The sequence below is a fragment of the Micropterus dolomieu genome, linkage group LG08 (genome assembly GCF_021292245.1).
Source record: "Micropterus dolomieu isolate WLL.071019.BEF.003 ecotype Adirondacks linkage group LG08, ASM2129224v1, whole genome shotgun sequence".
Classification (NCBI taxonomy): domain Eukaryota; kingdom Metazoa; phylum Chordata; class Actinopteri; order Centrarchiformes; family Centrarchidae; genus Micropterus; species Micropterus dolomieu.
The window spans coordinates 26,675,021-26,699,154 of NC_060157.1; the positions used below are offsets into that span (position 1 = coordinate 26,675,021).

General features: G+C 40.3%; 2 protein-coding genes across 6 annotated transcripts in view; both read left to right on the top strand.

Annotated features, from left to right (window-relative positions):
• Nucleotides 1-12,998, top strand: part of usp19 (ubiquitin specific peptidase 19) — a 35,520-nt gene extending 22,522 nt beyond the window's left edge. For 3 of the 5 annotated variants that reach the window (XM_046055885.1, XM_046055883.1, XM_046055884.1), the window contains exons 20-26: nt 2,015-2,406; nt 2,502-2,612; nt 4,068-4,284; nt 6,007-6,159; nt 6,308-6,474; nt 6,628-6,803; nt 8,786-11,587. In XM_046055885.1, the coding sequence (XP_045911841.1) occupies nt 2,015-2,406; nt 2,502-2,612; nt 4,068-4,284; nt 6,007-6,159; nt 6,308-6,474; nt 6,628-6,803; nt 8,786-9,052 (1,483 nt within the window). In that variant the 3' untranslated portion in view covers nt 9,053-11,587. Of the gene's footprint in view, nt 1-2,014; nt 2,407-2,501; nt 2,613-4,067; nt 4,285-6,006; nt 6,160-6,307; nt 6,475-6,627; nt 6,804-8,785; nt 11,588-11,824 lie in introns of those variants that run through there. The other 2 variants (XM_046055886.1, XM_046055887.1) reach the window with 1 other exon arrangement.
• A 1,136-nt stretch (nt 12,999-14,134) lies between these two features.
• Nucleotides 14,135-23,756, top strand: si:dkey-32e6.3. The gene is made up of 7 exons (XM_046057594.1): nt 14,135-14,535; nt 15,318-15,490; nt 16,186-16,404; nt 18,829-18,989; nt 19,091-19,223; nt 20,845-21,016; nt 21,873-23,756. The coding sequence occupies exons 1-7, from the start codon at nt 14,259-14,261 to the stop codon at nt 22,010-22,012; spliced, it is 1,275 nt and encodes a 424-aa protein (XP_045913550.1). The 5' UTR covers nt 14,135-14,258; the 3' UTR covers nt 22,013-23,756.
• The last annotated feature ends 378 nt before the right edge of the window (nt 23,757-24,134 follow it).

The window sequence follows — 24,134 nt, forward strand, 5'->3', positions numbered from 1 at the left end:
GTTTCCAAAACGTCTCTGGTGAATCTCGCGGACTCGACTCGCAAGCATCGGTATGCACAGATTTGATTGGCTGAGCAGCGTCACATGAGACGATTGGAGCACGTGCAATTGGTCTGTGAGTTTCCTGGTCCTCTAAACCAGTACAGTAAATGCTAGAAAAGCTGCGCGGGTTAAAATAGAAACGCTCCGTCACGAGGTAGTAAGTCTCCGGAGAGGACGGCGGCTGGGTCCGGATCCGGACCGCGGTCCGCCTATTAGTGACCTCTGCATTAGAGGCCTTAAACATTTGTTGAAGCTTTTGAAAATATTGAAACAGATGTTTTGAAAAATTGACGTTGAAAACAGCTTTTAACACACTGATCACTCATCACAAAAAACATTACTGTGGTGCTTGTGTAGTTTTTGAACCAGGGACGGATTCACAATACAGCAGCAGCACCCAAACAACCCACACCTTATGTAAACAAGACTACTGAACAGAATTAACGCAAAGGCTACGCCGTCCATTCGATGCAGAAGTTTAAATCACACTTTACAATCACTTTAGTAAAACAGAACAAGGGGAACGTGTTGCTCTCAGGAGGAGGCTAGGAGCACATACTGGCACACTGCGCAGTGGAAATCTGCATCTTTCCACTGAAGAAGCTCCTTCCACAACATGGAGGAGAAACTAGTTTAAATGAGTGTATTAGTATTTATATTATTATAATAACATTAGATAAAAAGTTACATTTTAATCTAATAGTTAGTATGTTAATATATTAATGAATTAATTTTACCATATGCATTGTAATTGTATGTAATAATATGCTATATAGCTCACCACAGGTATAATATTTATTCCGGTCGGACAGCAGTTTCATATTTGTTAGTTGTTTTCATTCATTAAATCCGAAAAATGGCCTACATTGGTCTCTTAATTTGTTAATGCTACTAACGTTATCTCATCAATAATCAGAACCATTCATACAGGAGGAGTTCCACATTTTAAAAGTTTACTGTAGCACCTCAAACTTTTTTTAATGTCCCGCTCCATGCAGGCTGTAATTGGTCAGTTGACGAAAAGTGAAACTGACGAGCACGTCTATTTAATGAAAAGTTGAACGTGTTTCAAGAAAAGGCACCTGATATAGCTAAATAGCCAGCTAGCGAAACCCACAACCTCCTTATCTTCTCCCTGCTGTCTTCTGTGTCACCGTAGCCTACGGTAGGTTGTAGTTACTCGCATATTGTGCTCGTAAATTATTTTTCCGGTTTGCACGTATGGATTTTTAGGGACATATGCGAGTAAAATGGTCTCACTGTAGAGGCCTGCTTGCTGTATTGGTAGTATGTTAGTTCTAAAATGTTTTTGAATATGATTTGGGGGATATTCAGGTCACATTTGTTTAATTAATTATATCATTAGAAATTATTGTTATATCTTGCAGGCAAATGCAAACAAATACTTGTTATCAGTGTTATTCCTGGCTCAAAATGAGACAGAAGTAGTACCAGCCTGATTGTAAACACCGTGCCTTCAACTGGCTCAAGCCAACACTTTTTAAAAGCAACGTATTTTAAGAGACAAATGACAATTATCACGTTAATGCATATAAAATATGGCCTTTAAAAAAAGATGGCCTTTTCAACATAAAAAAAATAAAATAACATTAAAAACCAATGTGTTCATTTACACAGTTAACGAACCGTAAGATGATTAAATCAAGTAGAACATCAGCTCTTATTTTGATTTAAAGTTCTTGCTAGAAAATAGTTTTTAATCATGATGACACTGCTAGATTTGACGTGGGCGGACACCTTGTAATTCTCTATGCTGGAAAAACCTGATTAATAAATAAATCCAGGCCATATGTCTGAATGACAAAAAGCTATTATTTTAACAAATAAATGAATCTGCTAGTGTATATTCAGGAGAGATAAAATGTATGCATGTCAGCTCAATATCGCTGTAAAGAATCACTCGAATGTAAAATGTAGTGAGCTGTAATCTCCCCAATGTCTCTCTGTGCAGGTTTTCTGTCAACGTGTTTCAGCCTCCTTTCCAGTCAGACAGGACATCCCCCGAAACATCCCAGTGCCGGGTTGACCTCCCCACAATGCCACCAGGCTCTCCTGATGGTCTTGGGCCTGGGGAAGAGGCCATGGGTGGTAGCAGTACTGTAGAAGCAGGTGATCCGGAGCTGGAGAGCCACTCTCTGCTGCCTGAATCTCAGGCAGAGTATGCTCAGGCCTCAGCCCTCCACTCTGGGGAGTCAGATTCTCTCTTCTCGTCCCAGACCTCACTCTCCACCACACGGACTTCAGATTCAGGATTCTCTGAGCCAAACTCCTCTACTTCCTGCTGGGCTTCGGACCCTCATGCTGAAAAAGAGACTTCATGTGAGAAGGCAGTACGGCCAGAAGGTAATAACAAAGCTATTAAGGGTCACGTGCTACAGTATTTCTGTGATTTATTTTTATTTGTTTCTACATCTTCATTCTTGCCATTTATTTTGCAGCGGCAGTAACAGGGTATCAGCATCCAAGTGAATCGGCGTCAGGCCATGCCAGTCAGTTCTACATAGCTTTGCTGGACTCTAACAACAAGGAACAGAGGCTGGATGAGAAAGGTACGACCAAAAAGAAAAGCCAGTCCTCTTCTCATATTTGGTCCATTGCATGTTTATATTTAATGTTCAGTATTTGTTGAGACTGGCAGTGAAGTTGATTTACTGCACCTCTATAGTAACATTTAAGTATGTTAAGTAATAGTTTGTGGTTAACTAAGTTGTAAGGTGTCATGAGTTTTTCTCATGTCTTGACAGGCTGAAAACTTACTTGTACTGTACAGTTACCCAAGATTGTACTAGAAACAATAATAACAATAATAATCATCTTTAAAACCAAATATTATTGCGACTTGGCCTTGACAGATAACATGGAAAATGTAAGCCAAGAGCACCACAGTCCATTAGAAACCACATAATAGATAAAGTTCATACAAACATTGACATGGGAAACATTTAATTTCTCTGTGATTATGTATCCTCGCAAAAACTACCCGCCAACAATAATATCTGGTCCGTGGCCAGATTATGGTGCTTTGATAGCGGCAAACAAAATTAAAAAATAAATTCTTTGATAGCGGTGCTGAAGTAGATCTCAGTTATGACAGCAACAGTTACTCACATAATCACTTCCTCTTTAGTGGTTTTGTCTGCAGAATAAAAGTGTGAGAATTTTTTTTGCCCCCATGCTTTATTTCAAGTAGAGCTTTTACTTTGACAATTTCTAAACAACATTAAAAAAGAGTCCGTAGCATGCACAGTAACTTGTGTTATTTGCATAGTACAAAATATAAAAAAAAAAATGCCAAAACTAAAACACTGTCAGCGCATTAGGGCTTTTTCACTTCCAAGACCCAATCAGAAAGCCAGATGCGAGTGTCTGTGTATCATTTCTAAAGTCCTCTGTTTTCGCCTGTCAGCAATAAAACGCTACCCCGGAGTTTTAAAACAAAAAACATGGTCGGCTGCGTTTTCAAACTTCTCTATTTTAGGTCTTCGGATTCGCTATTTTAGTCAAATGTAGTTAAAGGTCAGAAATGCTTTTTTTAAAAAGCAGCTAGGAGATTGGGGTAGGATCGAGCCCAGGTTTTTCTTGGATTGGTTGGAGACAAGTGGTTTTAAAGTATCGGGGACACAACCAGTAGACAGCTAGCTGTGTAAAATTGATAGCAACTATGTCCAGTACAAATTCGTAACTACAAATAAAAACTTAGTTGGGATTCTGTCAAGAAGGCTGGAAGATGCTGTTATGTGTTATGTTTCTCATGTGAGACATGGCTTCTTTGTGTCCAAGCAGAGTAAAACAGCTCCTGTAATCCCAGAGTGGGTGATCAGCATCTAAAAAGGCAGGGTTGGGGATAGTACCAGTTAACGTACCTTTTCACAGCTTGGTAATCAGCTGAGGCAAAAAGAGAGGCTGTGTTTACTAACTGATGGACAGTCCTGAAAATAAATCTGGGGTATACATAGTCCAACAGACCAGAATATTTTTTTCTTCACCCCCCAACCCCTCTGCAGAGGATGTGCTGGCGGACCTCCCCGAAGACTCACTCCTGGAGCTGGTGTGGAAAAACAACGAGCGTTTGAAGGAGTACGTCCTGGTGAGCTCCAAGGAACTGGAGTATGAGGAGGACCCCGGCTCTCTGAGTGAGACGGCCAGAGCAGGACACTTCACGCTGGAGCAGTGCCTCAACCTCTTCACAAAGCCAGAGGTGCTGGCACCAGAGGAGGCATGGTAGGGATCTTTATTTTGTGACTGCATAATCTAATGTTGTCTCTCTCCTGTCTCTTTAGTTTTGGTTTCTCTCTTGTTTTCCACTGTCCCAGGTTGCATTGTCTCTACATTGTGGAGCATTGTCTCTTTGTTTTCCAGTTTGACTTATCACATACCAATAGCAGTTGGACTCTCTCTAATAATAACACAAAAACTTGTGACAAAATGACTTTAGTGCACTTCTTCACTTATATGAGACAGTATGAATCCATGATAGGAAATATCCCTGAAATAGAAACTGTTGACATGTGGTAGCTGGCAGTCATTCCTGATGGGTGACAATAACTGAAGTGACTAATGTTCATTTGAAGCTACCAATTATGTTTAATAATTAATTAATCTGCCAACTAATGTTTTAATTAGTTATGTAGTCGTAAAAAAATATTTAATAATTTCCCAGAGCTCGAGGTGAAGTCTTGAAATTGCTTGTTTTGAATGACCAACACGCCAAAACATAAAGATATTAAGTAGGTAGGTAGGTTTATTGTCACAACATAACAAGTTATAGAGAGAAATTGTGTTTTGTAACTCCTTTCTGCTACATAGCAGGCAATATAAATGAATTAATCAATTATAATATTCATATTGCAATGATATATAACAGAGCTATATATATATATATATATATTTAGGTTTAGGTAAATCTGCATGGACAAGCTACTTCTTTTTTTGCCAACAGTCTGCACGCTTGCAGCTGAAGAATGCCCATAAGGTTTTCATCTCTTTCACTAACAGCTGTCCACTTACTGCTGGACAGAGTCTCGCTCCTGTTTTGTTACACATTTGAATTTGTCTCCGTCACAACCGGCAAACTTGCCGAAATCCTCCTCCTCCAACATGACTCTCACCCACAGGGCCCTTGGCTAGAGGGTCAGCAGTCGCATCATAATCTGGGTCTGAATCTTCTAATTCATTGTTGTTTTCGTCCTCAAAATAACAGCTGTAATTGGCCTAAATGTCGTTCCACTTGCTCAGCTCAGCGATTAGGCCATCACTGTCTGAAGCGCAGCTTTGGAAACATTTGAGAATACAAATCACATAATGCATTTCATCAGTCACGTGTCTTAAAACCAATGACATCTACTAAAACGCCTACATGTAGCAGCCTGCCTTAAAGGTAGAAGTGTGCAGACGTTGAATTCGGTCTCAATGGTTTTGTGATTTACATTTCATTCTGAAAATATGATGTACTTCTACTTTGTAGAAATGATTTGGTTGCTGGTTCCAGTAGTTCTATGACAAATCAGCGAACCTCAAAGAAGTTAACATATTCATTGTTATTTTTTTCTTTTTAGGTTGTAGGTTTATTGCAGATAAGAGGAGCTAGACTAGGAGACACTTTAAAACTTGTGAATGAGGCACAAAAGGATTTACTGAGAATGGTTTTGTTGCACACACAGATCCCCACAGCCATTATGGTCCAAGGCTGAGGCAGATCCTGGCAGTGTTTAATTCATGGGCGGTCCAAGCATACAACGAAACATGTAATATTAAACCACCTGTTAAAGCCGTATTCAGCGATGGCCATGGTTCTGGTTGCCACAAGTCAGGACACCTTATGTTCTGCATTTTGTTTTGTTATACCTGCTTACAGGTGTGGTTATACTGACTGACGTCTTTCATTACTTTAAGCAGGGCAGTGTAGAACAGTGAGCCTATATCAAGGCTATGTCTGTTTTTAAGGTACTGTCCAAAGTGCCAGCAGCACCGAGAGGCCTCCAAGCAACTGCTGCTGTGGCGTCTGCCCAACGTTTTGATCATCCAGCTCAAACGCTTCTCGTTCAGGAGCTTCATCTGGAGGGACAAGATCAATGACATGGTTGACTTTCCCGTCAGGTAAATGCAGTAAAAAGTTGAATTTCCGCCACGCATATCCATCTGCAACACAACACTTAATTTCTATGTAAAAAGATGTGATGTTTTTCAAATGCACGGTGTTCCCCCATTTTGATCACATAGCTCCTAATGTAATCTTGTCTTCTAGAAATCTGGATCTGAGTAAGTTCTGTATTGGCCAGAAGGATGAGATGCAACAACCCCCAATCTACGACTTATATGCAGTCATCAACCACTATGGAGGAATGATAGGAGGCCACTACACGGCTTATGCTCGCCTGCCCAGTGACAAGAACAGCCAGCGCAGTGATGTTGGTGAGTGTGCAGTCAGTGAGGTTTATTCCCATCTTTAACTATTGATAATTCTGACAATTTTTCCATCCTCCTATTTATTCTGTTCTCTTCTACAACCCTGTTGCCAAACTATCGGCCCTTCCTCCTCCTCTACCCATCCTCCCTGTCCCACAGGCTGGCGTCTGTTTGATGACAGTACTGTGACAATGGTGGAGGAGAGTCAGGTGGTGACGCGCTACGCCTACGTCCTGTTCTACCGACGACGAAACTCTCCCGTGGAGAGGCCGCCGCGCTTCCTCAGGCCTGTAGGAGCCGAGTCGCCTACTGCTGCAGGAGCTACAGCTAGCCAGGTGAGGGCGCCACAACAGTAAGAGAAATGATCCGTTTCACACTGGAACATGGTAGCCAAGGTTAAGCTTCTATCCAAGGTTGTTATATCCCTTGGCTAACCCACACGACCCCTGATATTCAGTTTAATTTTCAGGATTTCACATTGGACACGCATTTTGTTCTGCACACAGCATTTCTGGTGATTAGAATCCAATTTAACAGGTTAATTAAAGCAACACGAACTCTTTAAAATGCTAATGTGTTGCAGTGTAGTCTAGGGTTGAATGGTTTAGCTTGGTGGAAAGTGTTGAAAATAGTGAAAATACCCTGATTGCAGCATCACAATTGATGCAATAAATATGTTTCTCACCAACAAAACTTGACTTAAAATGGGAGACTCTGCTTGCAGATACATGCCATTACAATTTTGGCGTCCCATGTTTGTTTTACATGGTATAGAACAGATCGGGCCTGCTGTGTTCAAATCCACCTTTCACAGGGTTTGAGAAATTGATAAATGTGTCAACCGCTCTCCAGGAATTAGTCTTGGCAGAATCTCCTGCTGTGAGATGCTTATTAACTACAGCCCAGTGGGTTCGTAATGGAGAGACCCATCACTGAGATGCTCTTGTTAAATGTACCTCAACAAACCTCAGCTGTCAGGCAGCATCAGCATCTTGTGCCATTTAATTATTTGTAGCTTCAATGGAGCGCAGTGCTTTAACTTAGTAGAATGTAAGGATTTCTGTTGTGGCTGAGAGAGAAAGGCGTATGCGCTTAATCAGCTGCAAACCCATATAGAGTAGAGGAAGTTAAGTGTGGAAAAATTGGCAGGGCATGGTTTCTTTCACTCGTGATGACCCTTGTTTCGGACTTCTGGAGATAAACTTTAAACTCTGTATCCAGAGATTTTCCCCTCTCTGTAGACTCTAAACGAGTGCTGTGTTCTGTTCATACAGTTAGTTTTTATCACAAAGGTTGTCAGCTGAAAATGACATGAAACTGTGTGAGATTTTTAACTTATTTTCCATGTTTTCTTAAGGCACATTGATTTAACAGGTTTGCAGAGAATGTATTTAAGCCAGTAGTCAATTTCAGTCATATGCCAGTGTCTCCCACATATAGTCTTTACTTGGCCCAGGTATATTTGCTGACCTATTTTAGCATTTTGCAGAGAGACACAGAGAGAGATGTTATCTGGTATTACGTTACAAGACTCGGACACGGTGGATATTTTACAACCACGGACCAGGTAAAGCAGCAGTTAACAGGAAATACACCAGTGCAGATATCATTCAGTAACATGTTGGTTTGGATCGTTTCTATAGGCTACGTCATTTAACAAGCCTCTTCCACATGCAGCGCACTGGCTGCTGTAAAAACTGAACTGCGGGTGGAAAAACCCAAAATACCGGTTCTGTTTTTGTTTTTTTTATTTGGCTCTCTAAAACATACTGCTGATGGAGAAAGTCAGCAGAGCAGACACATACAGGGAGAGAGACACAGAAAGAGGCGAGGCTTGCAGGTGTGTTTGCAGTAAGAGACCAGAGGTGTAGTTCCCCGCCACAGTCATTCTGTGAGAAACACTGCATATGTGTTAACTATTTGATGTACCATGTTGGTAATTGTTGTAGACAGAATGGGTAAAACAACTTCTTACCATGGGGTTTCACAGGAAAGGGCTTGAGGAAGGAGGGAACAGCTGAGATGTTCTTGTGCTTTTGATTTACTCAGCTGTGTTTACTTGTAAATCATGTGAATCCTGCACACTTAACCGTCTGATTTCTGGGGGAAAAAAGCCTCTCAAACTGTCCCAAGTTTGTCCCTAAACTATCGAACAGCGAAGGGATGTAGTTAGCTCTTTACAAATCACTGTAATCACAAAGGTTGATCTGAAACTGAAGTAGCCAAGCTAAATGTTTCTTGTAAACACATTGTAAACATAGTATTTGTTAGACCACGCCTTTTCCCAGAAGCTGACACCGGTTTCCGCCAATCGCAGGCCTCTCTAATATGGCGGGAACTAGAGGAAGAAGAGGAGGGGCTTGACGAAGGGCCCCGCGGACTGTTCCGCTCTGCACAGCGGAGGGGACAAACCGCAAGGAACAGAGATGAGGAAGACGAAGACAGAGCTAAAGCGTCGATGCGGCGGCACCGCAGGCAGAGGATGTCGGACTATCCCGACGATGACTGTGTGCGATACTTTGTGCTGGGCACCCTGGCAGCTGTGTTTGCTCTGTTTGTCAATTTGGTCTACCCTCTCCTTTAGAAAGGAATATGAATGTGAGGCCGGTCAAACAAGGAGAGGTTAGGTAGGAAACCTGGGAAAAGGCACATGAAGTTTTAATAATTGCCAATCCTCTAGAGTAAGAAGTGAGGAAGTCATCAATCCGTCTTCAGCTAGTAAAATGATTGTCTGTTCTACCCAAAACTACAACACATGAAGTGTATGTATAACTTGGCACTACTCAACCCTTTAAAATCATAAAAAAAGTTATAGTTAAAGCAACAGTAGAGGAATACTAACAGCAAACAGTGCTGGTATAATGACTCTAAACTCTTCACTGCATTACCTCTATGCATTGTACTTTTGCTTCCAGTGTGTGCTTTTCAATTATTTAGTTTTAATGTCACATTTTTGTAAATAGTTCTCAGATGATGATCTCTGACAGCCTCAAACACCCACACTAATATTTAATCCTGGAACAACACAAGTGTGAAAGTATATTCTAAGGACCAGGGAGGCCACCAGATACAGTTTAAAGCTCTGCGAAAAAGCTAGTAAGTGGACCTTTTTAGATGAGATGCTTTTGTGAAATAAACGATAAAGTTGTACAGTAACCTATCAAATACTTATAAGCTGATAATTATGACAAACTGATTCTAGTACAAAAACTTGATCTGGAGCTACAGATGAAGCCACTGTTGAAGGCCTTTTGTTTTTATTGCACTACACACTCAAGCCGTTAAGATCGCAAATTTCTGCAGTACAAATGCCAGATAGATGAATGAAGTATATGTGAGAAGAGACACTTTAACAGTGACTCCTTTTAAATGTTATCATGAAGCAAAGAGAACCCTCTATTTTTTGTGTCCCTTACTGTTCTTGCCTTTTTCATGTCCTTTAAAGAGAGCACTGATTTATATAATATTGCTCTTTGTGTCCAGCAACCATGTGTTTTTAAATGGGTTCTTTCAGCAGTGTGTTCGGTAGTTTGCTGTATTTATTTTTTATTTTCCATAATTTTAGTGTTTGTTTGTCTGTTTTAGTTGCTTTTTATTCAACACTTGAAGCCATAGCCAGGTGAGGATTTTAAATTCTCAGGATGAAATGTTGCTCTGTGTGTTTTTAAAAATCCTTCAAAATAAGATGAGAAATTAACTCATGCAGTCTTGTCACAGCCAAGTTGAAGGATATTTTCGGTATATTTAAACCTGGACCCTATTTTGGTGTCGAAATAACTAGTACGTACAAAATGTTTTGGAATCCTTGCAGTAGTAGGATCCAGAGGTCTCACTCTACGACAATTCCCGTTCTGAAATCTCAAGACAGGCGAGTTGTTGCAGGAAACGACCGTGGAAACGAGGGAGAGGCGTTTGTTATATATGTAGAGAAGCTGCTAGCAAGACCGTTTCTTAACGTTAATCCAACTAAAAAAGAGCCTCAACTCTGATTCACGTTTGCATGGTCATCTTCCTGCAATAACACTCTCGTGAGATTTCAGACCAAGAACTGTCCTTGAGCGAGACACAAGGGGTGTGACCGGGTGTTACCAGGGTATTACGTTTAAGACACCAGGTATAACTGCCTGAGCCTGTCGGATGAAAAAAAGAACCACTTTTTGTGGATGTAATTCTTACGGGCACAATTGCCCTGAAGATGCTGAAGCTTCTGCACGGATTCGTAATGTTTTTGAACCCACTAGTCATTTCGACACCAACATATGTGAAAATAGGGCCCAGGTAAAAAAAAAAAAAAATACAGAAATTATCCTTTAAACTAGAATAATGATTATGGAGTTGCCGTCCACCTCTAAATGTTTCTGAATGTTTTGGTGTCATGCCCTTTTGAATGGAAAGTGCCAGAGTTATTGATTATGGACACCTGTGGAGCTCAGAAATTCTATTTAATTAAAAAAAGTTCTGGATGATTTCATTTATTGTACAGTTATAATTGGGTTTTAAGTCTTTTTAATGTCTTAACGCTTTCTGAGACTCCCAACTGTCCATACATAGATCATGTCTTTACTCTGTTGCTTCAGTGGTTGTCAGTGTGTATTTGGGTCTCAGGGAAATCCCAGTGCTCTTATGGTATCAAGGCAGAGTAGCGTGACCTATGTTTGCCTTAAATGCTCGGCAAAGCTCAGAGCACCGTCAGACTGTGAATACTTGACTCTGATATATGCAAGGCTTAAGTCCATCTAGGTTTAAGATTGTTTATAAGGTAAAGCTGGTGTTCAGCATACACTATTTTGAAGAGTTTGTGTGAAACCTCCCGGTACCCAACATAAACAGCAGTAGTGGGATCAACTGATGTTAAACTCATATGTAGACAGTTCAAGTTCAACTTAAAGGGGTTTTTGGCACAAACTGGTGCTGGTTTTAAACATCTAGATGCTTTGGGGTTTTTGTTAAGTTGACTAGATTTAAATGGACCTGTCTGAAGGATGCAACTATGTATGTGAGGTCTGCTATGAAATGTTATTTGGAAAGAATAATTATGACTTGAATTTTGTGAAGAAATGAAGGTCTCTTATCTGTAATATACTTTGATTCGCTGAATAAAATTATTGCAAGTACTGTATTTTTAAGAAAATCCATTTTACTTTCACTGCAATCATGTGTCTAGATACCTCCATCTAAATGCTGCTTTCTAAGATATAAAGTATTATATTCCTTTTGGAAATAAAAAAGCACATTTATAGTCTTTGTGTATATTATTTGTCATGTTACATCCTCACTATTTTCTTCAAACAGAACATGAAATATCCCAGATAACTAAATCAGCATTATTTACTGTTAACACTGGTTTATTTTACAGGCCTCTAGCCAGTCACTATATGGGACAGACCTGGACCCTGAAGGACCCCCTATGTTGACCCCAGAGGTTCCCTCTGACCTCTTCTCCCACTCTGGAGAGTGTGCAGCACCATCCTACAGCAACATGGAGGAGGTGGACTAGTCATGGCGAGAACTACGGGAAATGCAGATCAGACCTGGTGATCCAGGGACGTCCCAAGTGGAAGCTCATCCTCAGCTAAAGACACATCAGTGCCCTTTAATTACACAGGCATCCCATCTCTGAATCCCAAAACAACGCTGCAATGCTAGAAGATCTGGAGGTGGTCTTTGAGGATTTTTGAGGAAGTGACTGCACTCGCTTGTGAAAGACCTTCAGATGCACATATAGATGTGTACTCAGTACTAACTAGACACTCACACCATTGATATACTCACATTAACATACTTACCCATTGATCAAGACTTAACAAGCTGTATATGTAGTTATATTCATCCAATGCATAAAGTCTCAAACACACACACAGAACACACACTTACTTAACAGTTCAGTGGAACGCCTGCCAGGCTTCCACGCACCAACGCACCTTGTGGTCTGGTTTCAAGCTAAAAACCTGACTGCTATCCTTGACCAGACCGCTTAATCCCTGGCTAAAACTACGGTATATTAGGGTACATTTTGGGAGTTTGAGTGAAGATTGTTGTAATGTGTGTAAATCTTTTCTCTTTGTTTTGTTTTCTGAGGCGTTGCCTGGTTTGATTTGTTTGTGGCAGACTATTCTGTAACTCGGATTGGAACTGGAGCAACAGATGTAAAGGAAAGTGAGAAAGGTGCTGACCTCCTTTTTTATTTTAACACGGGCACACGTCTTTTCAGTTGTCTGTCGCTTTATAAACATTTGGCTTCTGTTGCTGTAGCGTATTGTTGTTATTTTTCATTTTTTGTACTGGTTAGATATTCAATCCTGTGGATGCAATTGTCAAAGGCTTCAGTATAAACTGAAATGTGCATGATTGCATGTTCACCTCCCCTCCCCTGTGAAACTTTGCAACAATTAATTCAGTTTTGCGAGAGTTGTCCAGTCTCACCTCTCCCCTCCTTTGTAATGGACTGCGTATATAAAGTGGGATCATTAAGAATACTGCTGTGGATACATATAAATGGTTAACATAAATAAAAACAATTTTGGAAACTACTGACAGTGTTTTCTCACAGTCGTAGTAGACATGATGAACTAATCTTGATCAAACCTCACAGGTCTTTTCCCCATACCCCCAGGGGCCCTGAAGGTACTAGAATCTCTGTTTGGCAATTCGCTCATGGAAACTAAATTTGCATTTGATCAAAATAGTCACACACTAACTGGGCAGGTGGTCCTCCAACATAGTACAATAGAGTACAATTAAACTGAGAATTGATTTAAGTAATTTATCAAGATGAAATGCCGAACATTCTCTGGTTCCAGCTGTGAGGATGTATCACTTGTCTCTGTTTTATATAATTTGGCTTTTGGAAAATAAGCAACATATCATTCAAAATCAGAAAGAATCATTAGTTGCAGCCCAGTGTGTGCTGTTGCTCATAGATGGGTATAAGCAGCAGGATATATACACAAAGCGGGGAAACAGGGTGGTCAGTAGGGGCCCACTACTTGTTTTTACCCCAGAGCCCCTTAGCAGGGTGATCTGGCCCTCCCTCAGGACTGTGTGGGCAGGTACGAACACTTTCTAACTTACACTTTCATCATTTTTTAACCTTTACAAAACAATCATAAATCAATCGTTTAAAAACAAATACAGCAACATATATAAATGGATAAGAACAAAAAGTGGAAATTGGCCTTTACAGTAGACATTTTAACATGTCACATTAGGAAAAGCACATGTTACGTGTTCTAACTCATTTACCAAAACAGAGAATTTCAGCACAAGAGAGTTACGGCCCTTCTATCGTCATTAAAAACATGTTTCTAAAGTGTTTGCTGTTTTGAACGGAATATCTTTTTTTCTGTATAATATTTGTGAAGAAAAATTGACTTATGCTAACAGTACCAACTTGCCAATTTAAAGGTTGTTTATCCACTAACACTTTCATCTTTCTTATTAGTCCACGGAGCTTTGTGATTTTATTCAACTGAGGTCTAATTAGCCAGAATGACTCAAAACACCTGTGGGGATATGGCAAAGGAGTAGTGGGTGTTTTAAAATCCCGCTGGTATTTATCTGATACTACTTAAACTGCTGTACGTCTCTAAATGTTTTACAGCACCGGCAGATGGCGCTCTTTCCTCTGTTTGGTAAAGTACAAAGATTGACCCGATGAGGAAGAAGAAGAAGACTGCATGGAGAACGAGGAAGTGCCGGCAAATCATGTGTGAGACAGAGGGGCCAGTTAGGTAGCAAGTTTTAGTTGACATTTTTTCCAAACGATACCTGTCTTCAGTTGTATCACACTCATGGCGGAGCGCGGCAGGAACAGCGGCCACCAAGCTGAAGCACATGACGGGACAAACGACAGAAATGTCCCTGAGCCTGGGTTTGGGACAGGTGACCTTACTGTGACTGTCCCTCGGGGGCTCCGGTCCTCAAATCATAACCAGAGGAAAAAGTTAGTCCTGCATATCGACCTCAACAACACCATACTGGTGTCGGACGCCGTGACTGGCCAGGGGACTGTAGCTGCTCTGGACTATTTTCTCACAACTGTCACCTGGGGAAAGATGAGCAAACAAGGTAAACTGGAAATTGTTAGTACTTTAACGTATCACACAAGAATGCTGGGAATGTGTGTGTGCTCAGTCAGCGTATGTATTGTTCCTGAGGTGTCACACGCCAGGTCCATGTTAAATATACAATATAAAAGACCCCCTCCTCCTTTACTTTACTTAGAGGTAGTCAACCAATCCACAAAAAAACCTGAGATGTTACAGAAATGAAATGCTTCATATGATTTGCACAAATGCCGAAAAGCAGGCCATCAATAGTATAACAAGCTCAAATATTTTATGATGTGCTTATTGTGCTATTAACATGGAAGTGGGCATTATAACATAAATTTTAACATACGTTTTTTAAGTAATGTTTGGCAGAATATGGTCAAGAGCCATTCACTTGATCTGTTTTCCTCCAGCATCCCCATGTAATTAATTCCTATTTCACTGAAGTGGTAATACTTACTTAAGGTTGTCCAAAAAGTTGGCCTGCGTAAACTTGTTTTAAAGTCATTAGACAAATCCAGAGAGCAAGAGATCCACCTTGAGCCATTTCTCAGCCCTCATTCCGTTGTTAAGTGTCTCAATTTAAGATTTTTATTTATTTATAGGATAGTGGAAAGGGGGAAAGAGATGGGTGGCGACACACAGCGAAGGGCCATAGGTTGGATTCAAACCGGGGCCTCTGCATTAAGGACTTGTGCATGGGGCGCACACTTGACCAACTGAGCTAATCCAGCGGTGCCCCAAGTGTCTAGATTTACAACCATTCACCAAAACCTTGTTCTCCTCACCTCTGTGCAGGAAAGTGGGAATGGCTGAGTGATTCTCCCTCCCTGCTCCCACCGTGCAGTGATGCTGTAAGTTATTACTCTCAGTTTGGACGGATACCAGGTTTCACATCAGCTGCCGGGCGACGTTTCCGCGGAGTTCTGGATGAGCATCTGGACCTGCTTCGCTGGCCCGAGGGCATCCAGGCAAGCATCATGAGAAAATAGATGAGAAGGCCAGGTGGAACGTGTCTGTGCAAAGTTAGACTGCTGTGGCCCAGAGAGAAATCATTCCCCTCTGATCACTACTACTTTTTAGATTCAGATTTTTTTATTGACTGATCGTAGCCTTTATTTCTTCCAGTGACCTTGATGATTGTGGTGTTGCTAACTCGTCATTTTGTCTGTAATTTTGGTTTTTATACAATAGGTACTTTTACAATTTAAACTCCTATTGCAATTCTACATAAAGACCACACACTGACATACCTAAGAGCTCGCTTTGCCAGTTCTGCATGAACTGATCTTCCATCCTCTGTTCAACACTCATGTGTTATCTGCTTAACTTGCATATCTTTGGAGACACACATACACCAGTAGCATACAAGTTAAGCACATAGCTATGCCTTATGCAAAGGAGTTAAGATTCCTGACTTTCTAGCAGCCTCCCCCAGAAGCCAATTCAGTTCAGTCATGCAGCTCAAACCTTATGTATTACGTGTTCAGACCATGCTTGTAAATCAGTTTTTCACCGGCAAAGTGGCTCTGCCAATAGATGGTAAAGTTTCTGTATTAAAATAAATAAGATTTGCTGAACACATTTTTACTGCAGCCTATACAGCATGATTAATCCCTGGCGCAGTGATGTGTTACTGAGTGCTCGCTGAATATGTCCCCTGCAGAGGGACAGAGAGCTGGCTGTAAAAGGAGAGGATGGACGACTGTACCACTGGATCCTCCCCTCCTTCTTCCAGCTGCTCAAAGACCTGGTGCAGGAAGGAAGGGAGTTTGCTATCCTTTTTCGTACGTTTGGAACCGACCTACCTCGTGTGCTGAAGGCTGTATCCAGAGCCCTGAATGAAGGGACTCATCCACTGTTCCCGGATCTGCCTGATCTCAAGGTGAAGTAGAATCACAGTTATTCATTATTAAGCCGTGAGTTAAAGTGAGACATTGCCACCACCGCTTCCACTGCACCACTGTGGTCTGCAGTGTTTATTCTTTCAGGGTTAAAGGGGTCAATTAACCTAAACTACAAGAAGACATTTTATCCGTAGTGGTATCAAGGTTTATAGCTCAACATCTCACAGACACACTAAGTGGGCTTTACAGCATCAATTCCCAATGCATAGTTAAAGATCCCCTGTTTAGATGATAGTTTGCACAACTCTGCTACTTGGAAACAGTTAAAATAAAGTGAATACCCTAGGTATTTACCCCATTGATGTGATATGTGCCATTAGCTCTTACTAGTATTTATTGCTGCTTTTACTAGTATGTATTGTCAATTCCAGATCTCGTGCTTTGTTGATGCTTGTATGTTGTTCCTCAAATGTAAGCCGCTTTTGGATAAAAGCGTCTGCAAATTGAGTGAATGTAAATGTATCTTATCTATCTATCTGATAAGTGTGTGTGTGTCATGTTCCTTAGGGTTGGTCGACCATGTTGATGTTCTCTTGAAGAGCATGACCTTCTGTGCCCTTTAACATAGACCCTCCCACCGACACACTGGCTCACACACACACAGTCATAAACGTATGCGTCTCCATGACTCCACTCCCAGAGGGTTTTGTACCTGTGAGCTTGCTGAAGTGGAACACATTGATTTTGAGTGAATAGTGGAGAGCGGTGAGGGGGGGAGGCAGAGGGGGAAGAGAAGTCAGAAAGTGAACCTGTCGGGCACAGTGAGCTGTCTGGAGGAGAGCACAGTGGAAATCTTATTCAAACAGTCTCCTGTCAGATGCTATTTATCTATGCCTTCAGACAGAAAGAGCGGGGGGGGGGGGGAGATCAATCACAAGACATTATGTGATTGTTCAGTTTCTCTTTTGTTTTCCTGCCTCAGTGAGATTTTGGCCGCAGTAGCTTCAGTATCCTTCTTGTCATGTCTTGGAGGTGAGTGCAGTGGGAAAACGTGCCTATTTAAAGCCTTACACTAAATCTTGGGGTTAGTGGTTAATTTCCGAGAGGTCAGAAGGTCATGCCCAAGACTCCATGCTCATGTCCTTTTATCCGTGTACATTGGGGTTAGTGAGCATGCACTACAGTCGCTTCACAGTAAAAGCACACAAGCTCTGCCAATAATAACTGCACCACTTAAAATACACTTTTTCCATTTTAGAGTTTTGTGCAGCATGATGGTTGAAGCTTTCTAACCTACAGGAAAGAACTATTAAATCATATCACCATAAAAGAGAACATTTAATTCCTCAGTATTTGATTGAATGAGAAAACAGACCCAGTGCGGGTCAATGGATGTGGCCCACGAGAATAAGCCTCTTGTTAATTTTTCTCATCTGCTACAGTCAGAACCATGGTAGGAAGCTATGTACATGATTTTATTCATAAAAGGTGATATTGTGTGAATGGCTGCCTGTTCTTTAGCAACATAGTGTATGCTAAAGTATGGATCTCTACTATGATACAAACATAATGTTATAAGGCAAGTTTTTACCAACTGGACAATTCCCCAAACATACTGTGTATACCTTCAAGGACAAAACAAGACTAAAAGCTAGCTGCTGTGTGAGCTTTGAGCTAAATGCTAATATCTGCATGCTAACATGCTCACAATGACAATGTAAACATGTGAATGTTTACCAGGTGTAGCATGTACCTCGTTCACCATCTTAGTTTAACGTGTTAACATGCTTGCTTACATTCATTAATTAGAATTAAACACAGCAGTGGCTAATGGGAATGCTATTAATTTGCAGGTGTTGGACAAATATAAATGTTGTCCTGACCATGGTGTTGGTCGTTACTGTGGGTGACATAAATGAATGTATCAAATTTAATGGCAATCCATACAATAGTTGAGATATTTCAGTCTGGACCAAAGTGGTGGACCGTTCGACTGGCATTGCCATCCCTAGAGCCACACCACTTGTACAACTAAAAAAACGTTTCATCTTAATTTTAATTTTAAAATATTTGATTTAATTGCTGAACAGCTGATACCGCTTGTTCTAAAATTATAGTCTCTTATTAAAGTTAAAATGGCGTGCCAGAGAGCTTTTTAAAAAAATGTTTTACTTGAAATTATCATTTATTAGATTGTTTAATGGCCATTATCTATCAAGTAGCCACACTATGTAGTGGAAAGCTACAGATTAGTAGAGTTGTCTTTTTATGTAGTTGGCACAGAATTATTTTATGTCTGAGAAAGTTTTAATGCTGATTTTGCTATTAATTTAGGTCAAGTCTGCCAGAGGCCATGTTTTAATAGCAAAATAATTTCACAGAAGGTTCTTTTGGTTGCATGCTTACCACAGAGTTCCTTTTTTGTTTCTCTCTGACTATGACTCTTGTCGTTCTCGGTTCAGTTAAGTGTGAATATGACTCCAGGCAAGATCCGCTGCAGCAAGACGGGAGTCGTGCTTAGCCGAGCCGAGGAACGCGTGTCGACATGTGATGGAGAAAGAGGCCTGTACCAGTACTTCAGCTCAGTCCAGGGCCTGGGGGGCTTTCAGGACCACTTTGACTGGTACACATAACACTCTGTAAGCCACCATTAATGTGGGCTTCGTTGCCTCTATCCCTTCTTTCATTCCTTTCCAAATATTTCTGTACCCGTTTCTTGTCTAGGTGGGCTACAAATACCTTCTCCATCCGTGGGGGAAAGCCGCTGTGGGTCGACCCCTTTGACCAAAATGTTCAGCACATCTTCATAGATGACAACATAAGACAGAACGACGAGGATACCATAGTCCATCCCAAGGTACTGTCACTTGTTTTAAAGGCTGAAAATACATCAACCACTATTGACCTCCATATGTATTGCTTTAAGAGGCTTATATTTCTAACTTATATTTCCCCAGTTTCCTTTCCACTTTAGAGAGTATTCAGCTTTTTAATTAGAACCAAATTCTGAGATATGGTGTTTTAAGAGATAAGTGTGTTAACAGGCTGTGGTGTCATTTTCTCACATGTTCTGAGAACAAAATCTCAGCGCATAGTTACATAACGACTGAGTCATGGGTATTAACCTGCAGCTCTGAGTAACCTTCATACAGATTATATGGATACGTTTTGTTAGACTATATAGAGTGGATATGGTGCTTCTGTCACCTGCAGTTGTCATCTACAGCTGTTTTTATAGAAATCACATCTAATTGTAGAGGGAACTAGGCAGCGAGAGCACGCAGACCTCCAAGACTTTTGGCCGGAGATTTTAGTAGCTAAGATGACATCTCAAATAGCCATAGGTCAGGCCATGAGCGCTTGAGAAACAAATAATTTTACAATTTTAGCATCTCACTAGCTTATAGTACAATGAGCTAAAATTACTACTTCTGATCTCCCACCCTCTCTCTTTTGCTCTATTAATTATGCATTGAGCTTCGTCTTTGGGAAACCTTCTTTACTGTAACTTTTTCATAATGCTGTTTGATAATTTCTGGTGTTCTTTAGTGAACTCTGCAGCAATCAGCTGCAGGAGCAAAAGGTTTTAATATCATTTGAAGTTTGTTTTCCACTTGAACAAAGCCTAGCTCTTCGAATTGTATTTGTCTTCTCTGTCTCTATTTTATCGTAAGTTTCTATATCCTGTTGTTTTTGACAACACTTTGGAATCCCTGCCGTTAGCCCCTTGTATTAGCTGTCCAGTGAGTCTCCCAACATGCATCCGGTGTAATGAATGATCCAGTTTTGCTTAAATGTCAGCTATTGTGTGTATATTTGTCCCTGGCCAGTGAGTGGTTTTGCTAGGGCTGGGCAATATGGCCAAATAGGCTATCGCAATAAAACCTTTCATACAATTTTGATATTGATATTTTTCACAATAAATGTCATTATTTCTTTCAAGTTAAAGGCTGATTTTTGCTCTTAAGTGAAAATTGAACAAACCAGATGGTTAAACAATTTATGTTCTGAACATGACAAACACTTGCCAAACAGTCGATCACTTAATAAAGCTAAGGTAGAACATTCAAACTAAATATGATAAAGTCTTTTTTCAACAAATATACATGAGTAAAATTAAGTAAAATCTTTTTTCAGTCCCTTTTCCTCAACAAAATAAATATCTTTAATAGAAACATTATGTGCTTATTTGTTGGTGATTTAAATGAATTAAATTGAACATTTGTTATATTGTTGAGGAAAATATATTGCGATAATTATCATTATTGTTTTAGAGCCCAGCACTAGTTTATGCTATATTCTCTTTCGATTTTTGCGTTGTCAGAGACAATATTAATGCAGCTACTTTTCATAGTTTTATCCATCTCAATAAAGTAGCTTATACAGATGTTTTGGCAAGACTGTAGCTGGTTCAGAAAGCTGACATCACCCCCCCCTATGACTCTGGTTTCTCCATTTTCTGTGTGTGTGTTTCTCAGGTTTTCTTGGACCCAGGTGGGGCCGAGACTCGTACAGCCTGCACTTCTGAGCTCTATGATATCACACTGGTCCAGACTGACCTCCTCCGGGCCATTTCTGACCCGAGCCACTTCACTCAGCGCGTCCACATCTGCCTGGAAAACTATGAAAGGAATCTCCAGCAGGGGACAGGTTAGAACACAGTTCAAACTAGGCCCACCCTCCATGTTTGTCTGTGTGACAACATCCAGTTTAGGGTTCTGTTTACCCAGACACCACAATCCCAGCACAGACGGAGCATGCAGACGCAGTAGGTATGGTTATTAAACACAAAGGCTGATGACTTATTTAAGGACTGGAGTTCATCAAACCATAAATGGAATTTGTTTACATATGGAGGACATGAATAAATACGCAGATGAGGAAGGATCACAATTATGTGGTAAAAGAAATCTTTGGAAGGACAAACTAAATGCACATAAGGGAGGTTTAGAAGCAGCTTGATAAGTTGGATTTTAATACCATGCATATTTTACTTTATCTACTCCAGGACAACAGTAAAAGGATGTTAGCTTATACAAAGAGCATATAACAAATAGATTGTACTGTCTGCTGGCCTAAGGTGAACCGCCACAAAGAGTTTTTGACTTAATTAGCCATTAAAGTGGCCAGGCCAGCCTCTTTGATTGCAGCAAAGGCTCTGTGACTAATCACGCCACGGGATAATTGCCCTAACTCTCTGAAATCTGTTTCAGACAGCATAATTGGGGGCACATATGGTGAAACACCATTCAAGTGTTGCATTAGGCTAGCCGTCTAGTGAGAAGAATACACCGGGGTTTTGTTTTATCTCCTTTTTCATCCTCAGGGTGTGACACTTTTATGTAGCTTCTCCCTTAGATGTTAAGACATGTATTTTAACTTCCGTTGTTTTCCATCAAATGCATTGTGTACATCCACTCAGAACTTAAAGGAAATACTTCCAGATGTCTGATTACTGACTATGACTGTGTAACTTAAGGGTGATACCTGTCTAATGTGACTACAGAGGGTATGCACATGACGTCACAGAACGCAGTTACGCTCGCTGAGTGGCAGAAAGACGAGCAGCAGTGTTGGCCTGAATCAGCTAAAACACAAACAACACATCACAAATGGGAAAGAGCTGGACCACTGGTTCTTTGGTAAACAGTTGCCTTTTAATTTGAGCAAATAATGACTTGTTTTACAATCTGTTTGCTGAACGCAGCCATGGTAACAGATGTTTTTCCACTCAGTCCAGCGTGTTCCGGAAGGGGAAGTGACATCAACGCATACCCTCTATATTGCTTGTAAATGTCACAAAGCGACCTAATTAGATCCATAACGACACATATCATTTCCTGATCTGATCAGGTAAGAGTAATCCCCATCCTTGCTCCGTCAGAGCACTTTGATTATACGAAGTAATATCTTCTGAAAGCACTGAGACATATCATTAAGTTGAACATGGGTTTGGGATGTGTTGGCACTGAATTATTTACTGTGCTTTTTATTATTTGAAAGCGCCCTTGTGTGAAACATTTAATTTGTGTGGATGTTTTGGTAATTTGTGCTTTGAAGGTTTTAGAAAATATTTATTGTTAAGCTTCCAGGGAGATTTTTCATTGCTGTATTTTCCTGAGGTCAGAGAGTTAGGTTAGAGAGACCACTGAAGGCCAACAGTATTAATAATCTATCGACAAATACTGAAATGTAGGTTTCTGAGACCCACTGAGAACAGTTGAGTGATAATGCCATTCTTATACTTTTTTGAGTATATGGTGAGCATGGATTTCCTTAACAAGAGAACACGCAAGTGGATATATTGATAAGGAAAATACAAAGACAATAGTGGGTTGGAAGGCTTTGTTGGTGATGGTTACATTAAATTATTATACACTTTTGCGTTGGCACAGTTTTCATAACGGAGTTTCATTGTGCAAACACAAAATGCTATACTCACACAATGAAAACATCCATATTAAATGAGGTAATAGATCATGCATAGGTTAATCAGAGCACCGCAGCATTGATATGTTTATCAGGGAATTTTAATCACTGTTGCATATGAGAGTAAATTAATAATTAGGATATACTGCTGTCAAACAGCTCATATCAAAACAGTCTCAAGTGATTGTTTCCCTAAGACTGTACAAGTGGCAAGAAAATAGTTGATGTAGGGCAAGAATTACCTAAATTTTATTTATTAAATATGTTTTATTACTGTAAATATAGACAACAATAAATTCTACATTCATACAAGTTAAAATGACTACTTTACTGCATCAGTTTACTTTTCCTGCTCTGTGTCTACCACAAAGTTTGTTGCATATTGTTCAAGACACCAAGCGCATGGCAGTTACTTGTATACGTTTGATTATCTAGAATACAGTAAACTACAGTATTATGAAAAGCAGGCAGAAATGCCTGCAAGCACATGTTGCATTGATTCAAAATAAAAAACATAATAGGACAAATTTCTTGCATTAGGAGTTTTGCACACTGAAACTCTCCCATGAAAACTTAAGCCTAAGCAATTGTTAAGTACTGTCATATTGTGCATTGAAGTCTCATCACATGGTTAATGATGCTGCCATGCATTTGAATGCTCATCACATTAAATCTTGTACATTTTATTTATTTTTGTGAAATATTTCCATTTGCTGTTAAATAAATCTGTAAGGTTTTTATTAAACTATTCTGTGTTTTGCATAATGACAGCTTACTGTACACACACAACATAAGATGATTCATGTATTAGAGTTCATTTGGTTTGGCCATCGCTGCTCAGTATAAATCTTTGTTGATCAATATCTGTACTTGTTTGTGGTGTAACTTCTGTGTGTATGTGACCAGGTCAGGTCCATTGGGGATTAATTAAAGAAAATACAAAGGGTGGTAAGAACATTAATTTGCTTTGGTAAGTTGTAACTGACATTTAAAATGTCTTTAATACTTCTCTTCCTGCCATTTCAAAGCAAACATTTGTATCCTCTACACAACCACATTTATCAGCACCCCTGCAGCTACCTGGAGGTACTTCACGTGGAGATGAGTGGAAGCAGAAGACCAAAATGATAAGGGAAATGCTTGTGAGATAAAATGTTTCGTCTCTCTGTAGTTTGGCATGAGATTATAAATGCAAAGCTGGGCTTGACAGAAATGTTTGAAGTGAGATTTTAACAGGTAATTCATCTTCTAAAACATTCGTGTAATTAACCGCTTCATTATGGCCGAGGTCACACACATTAATGTGTGACAAGTCATGGCTGGAGTTCGTCCCGGGCTG